Genomic DNA, 4433 nt, shown 5'->3' with positions numbered 1-4433 from the left:
TCTTATCCATATCCTTTGTAGGCTCATCATTCATATTGTGCCTCAAAAACTGTGGGTGTTCCCCAAGGCAAAAAAATAGAATATCAAATGGTAGTGTTATGTTGAGTACCCTGGAATTGCTTGGGTTAAAAAAAAAAAAGAAAAATTAATTACACAAATCCAGGACAGGAGAAGCCTGAAGTTAAGTAAAACCATTTTAAGGCATTAAGTGCTTAAAGTGAGAGGAGAGAAAGAAGAAAACTGGGCAGTTTTGACAAGAGCACCTTCTTATTTGATTCTCTTAAATAATAATAAAAGTTAATGGGGATGAAAAATATTATTAGAGCATACTTCTGAGCCACTGAAAAGCAGTGGTATCAACTTGGGCCCTCAAGAAGTACTAGTGTGTTCAAATCTGGCCTCAGATATTTACTAGTTGCATGATACTGGACAAGTCACGTAATCCTATTTGCCTCAGTTTCTTATCTGTAAAATTACTTATAGAAAGAAATGACAAAAGCATTCCAGTATCTTTGCCAAGAAAACCCCAAATAGCATCATAAAGAGTCAGACATGACTGGAACATCTCAGCAACAACAAAAATGTCACATAGATTCATGTCTTTCTTACATTCAGTTTTGATGTCACTTTAGAAATATGACTTCTTAATTGGAAACAGTTCATTAATTTATTCATTTATAACCCTGAAAGAAATAGTATTTTAAAATATACAACTGAAAATGTTAGACATCATAGTAAAATTGAAGAAAAACAGATTTTTTTTTTAAAAAAGTACTAACAATAAATAAATATCAAACACTCCATTTGACCCTACTGCTAAGAAAAGAGTTAATATTTTGAAAAGGCATTAACTTTTTCAATATTTTAATTTCCCACAAGACAACACATATTTAGATGGGAATACAGATCAAACAGAATAACTGTTAAGTTTATTAGATTATGAAGCCTTGGGGATTCCAATTTTATTAAAATAAGACAAATGAAGAAAAATCACTTAAAGAAGCCTTCAGAAAATCGCATTAAATTTGGGCCTGGCGATTCCATGTTACGTTGTCATATTCCTCTGCTTTCTAATACAATATAGGCTTAGAGGTTGGGGAAGATGTGATTAGGGATGTAGGATTCAGTTCAGATTTCCTTAACTCTCCCAATAGTTGATTGATACTCTTATCAAATTATACTTTCAGGGATTTTCCAGATTTCCCATGTTTACAGGAAATAGATAAGTCCTTTGAGGTTGTTCAGAGACTGTCTCCAAAGAGCACTCAAGGTTAGTTATTGTATGATGATCTTGAAAGGATTATACACATTTCATTTCAAAATGTTTCCATCAGTGGGTGTAATGGATAGTTTTGAAGTACTTGTCAAAACATTAACAAGTTGAGATTCTGAAAATCTCAGAAATAATCAGAAATTTAGATCCATTATTTATTTTTAGTAGCAAAGAGTACCAAAGAAAAGAATAAGAATCCTTACTAGGAATCAATAAAATAATTCCATCAGCATCTATAAGAAATGATCAATTTTTATATTCTCTCTAGAGATAGAAAGCTTACTGCTTGTTGAATTAAACAAAAAAAAATATTGAAATAAAGGAGCATATAGAAGCAGGAAGCAGGGAAAGTCACTCTCTGATAATTCTTCAAAGCTCATACAAACAATAAACATTTCTTGTTGATTAAGCTTCCTTTGCTAGCAGTATGATCCCTCATCTTCCATCTCTCCATAACTAGTATATATCATGGGCTAATTTGGATTTTTAATCTCATCAACATAGATTGCACTTTCCTCTAGAGATGGATGAGCATCTGAGAGTTAAAAGATCCCAGGACGAAGTTTACCTCTATATGTTTTCAGAGTACCATTAGACTTCAACTCTTTGAAAACAGGGACTGATTTGTACCTTTTCCTGAGAGCCACATAGATGTAGACTCCATAGAAGTCAATGAACATGCACTCTGGATTTGTAATTATACCATGTTTACATGTAACAACTTCGAAGCATGGGGAGAATATTAAGTTCTTGGTTCAATAAGAGGATTTTTGACTCAGAGAAGGCATTTATGATAATTATATTTCTCTTGCACCATTATGTTACAGAGAGAGGGCAGTCACTAGGTGGGCCAGATTCCATGACTTTTTTTTCAAGGTTTATGTGTAGATGAGGGATTAATGACGACTTGAGTAATATGGAGTGTTCAATAGAAAAGTGAAATGATGTTACATGCAGCAACTGTCTGTCTCAAACATACTGTAGAAATAAAAAGTTAAATTGTACACTGATTAATGTTATTGTTTCCTCATACATTCCTCTGAGACAAAGCCAAAAGACTATTGAGCCTCTGGTCCCAGAGGATTTCAGCAAAAGTAGAAATGCTGTCATCTCCCATTCTACTGAACTGTTTTGTGCTTAGAGGTCTCAAGAGAGGAGGAAAGAGAGACAACAAAAAAAAAAGACATTTATATTTGGCATGTAGGTTGGCATGATATTCATTTCTAAAGGTAAAACTCAATGCTTAGAAAGAGTTAGTAAAAAGGGGGGGTTATTGGCTGCAAAGGATGGTTCCTTTTGTATACAGTCAGTTAATACCCTGTGGGATCTTATCCTGATAAGATGAAATGACCATCAAATTACATTCTAATTTTCTAAAGGTAATTTTTATTTTAACCTTTTACTTTACATTATGATGAAGGTATCAACAGACCATCCTGAAAGTTGAGCCTTATTAAGTTGATTTATGGTATATCCTTTTAATCAATTAATTAAACAACATTTATTAAGTGCTTACTCTTACTATGTGTTGTATTAGGTAATATTAATAAATATTTAGCATCAGGAACTAGTTTTCATGGTTCCTACCCCAATGCATAGCTCTAGGAAGCAGTTTTGTGTATATATTTGCATGTGTTTGCACATGCATGTATGAATACATTTATCTACCTGTCAAATAATTCTCAGTTGTCTCTGTAGATGTCAAGCTCTGAGCCAGCAATGAAGCAAAACCAGACCCTCTGCTCCAAGTTCTCCTTTGTGGCTTTCTCCTCTCTAGGTGAGCTACAGCCCATGCTCTTTGTGGTCTTCTTAGCCATATACACATTCACTGTGTTAGGAAACCTGGTGATCATCTGCCTGATCTGTGTGAGCCCTACCCTCCACACTCCCATGTATTTCTTCCTGGCAAATCTATCTTTCCTGGAGATGTGCTATATCACCAGTGTGGTGCCTCAGATGCTGGTGCACCTGTTGGTGGAGCCCAAGACAATGAGTGTGGCATGTTGTGCGGCTCAGATGTATGTCTTCACCATCCTAGGGTTGACAGAGTGCTGCCTGCTGGCAGCCATGGCTTATGATCGCTTTGTTGCTATCTGCTACCCATTACGCTACACATTACTGATGAGCCCTCGGGTCTGCTTGCAATTGGCTGCAGCATCCTGGACAACAGGAGTGGTTGTGGAGTCAGCCCAGACCACCTGGATCTTCACTCTCCCCTTCTGTGGCACAGGACAAATCCAACACTTTTTTTGTGACATCATGCCTGTGGTGCAATTGGCCTGTGTGGATACCTCCCACAATGAGATTGTATTGTTTTCTGTTTCTGTGCTCTTCATTATGAGCCCCTGTCTGCTCATTCTCTGCTCCTATGCCCGCATTCTCATGGCCATTTTGAGAATGTCCTCTGCTGCTGGTAGGCACAAAGCTTTCTCTACTTGTTCCTCCCACCTCCTGGTTGTCTCTCTCTTTTATGGCACAGCTCTCTTTACTTACCTTCAACCCAAGGCTGCGCATACTCCAGACACAGACAAAGCAACTGCCCTCATGTACACAGTAGTCACCCCTGCACTCAATCCAGTCATCTATACTCTAAGAAACAAAGAAGTGAAAGGAGCCTGTTGGAGAATAGCTAGGAGGCACCCTCTTAGCCAAGCTGCCTAAAATTGGCCCAAAGATCATAATTAGTAAAAACAAAGCAAAAAAAAAAACCTTAATCTTTCAATGTCACCATGGCAAGTTTCTGTGCTTGGACCTGTGCTTTTTAAACTTTTATAGTTTCTTTTGAGTAAGGGCTTGGATTGGCACAATCTTCAAATATGCAGAAGACACAAAAGTGGGGAAGATAGCTTATGTACTGGATGATAGAATCATCATCCAAACAGATCCTGATGGGTTGAACATTAAGATGAAAAGTGAAGATGAAATTCAATAAGCATAAAGTCTTACATTGGGCATAAAAAGAAAAAAAAGTAATTTTTTTTCCTGGAAAAGATATGATGTGGATGTCAGAAAAACAAATGTGATTATGGCCACCTTTAATGGTGAGAGCTTCCAGGCAAAGGCAAATGGTAGTTCTATGGTCCTCTGACCTCAGAACACCTCTTCTATGTGCTTCCTTTGTCAGCCTCAGAGCATTCTGAGTTTTAGCATTCCTGACACT

The 4433-nt window shown here is 37.0% G+C and overlaps 1 protein-coding gene across 1 annotated transcript; it reads left to right on the top strand.

The window, feature by feature from the left end:
* Positions 1-2412: 2412 nt before the first annotated feature.
* Positions 2413-3934, top strand: LOC114040073 (olfactory receptor 10C1-like). Its single transcript, XM_027858055.1, has 2 exons — positions 2413-2481; positions 2972-3934. The coding sequence occupies exon 2, from the start codon at positions 2972-2974 to the stop codon at positions 3932-3934; it is 963 nt and encodes a 320-aa protein (XP_027713856.1). The 5' UTR covers positions 2413-2481.
* The last annotated feature ends 499 nt before the right edge of the window (positions 3935-4433 follow it).

The sequence above is a fragment of the Vombatus ursinus genome, unplaced genomic scaffold, assembly GCF_900497805.2.
Source record: "Vombatus ursinus unplaced genomic scaffold, bare-nosed wombat genome assembly UNPS02012709.1, whole genome shotgun sequence".
NCBI classification, from domain to species: domain Eukaryota; kingdom Metazoa; phylum Chordata; class Mammalia; order Diprotodontia; family Vombatidae; genus Vombatus; species Vombatus ursinus.
The sequence above is the reverse complement of the archived record's forward strand: the minus strand, read 5'-3'. Positions and strand labels throughout refer to the sequence as shown.

Bases quoted from the DNA above. Each gene is read 5' to 3' on its own strand.
- LOC114040073 (XM_027858055.1), top strand. From the start codon at position 2,972: ATGTCAAGCTCTGAGCCAGCAATGAAGCAAAACCAGACCCTCTGCTCC.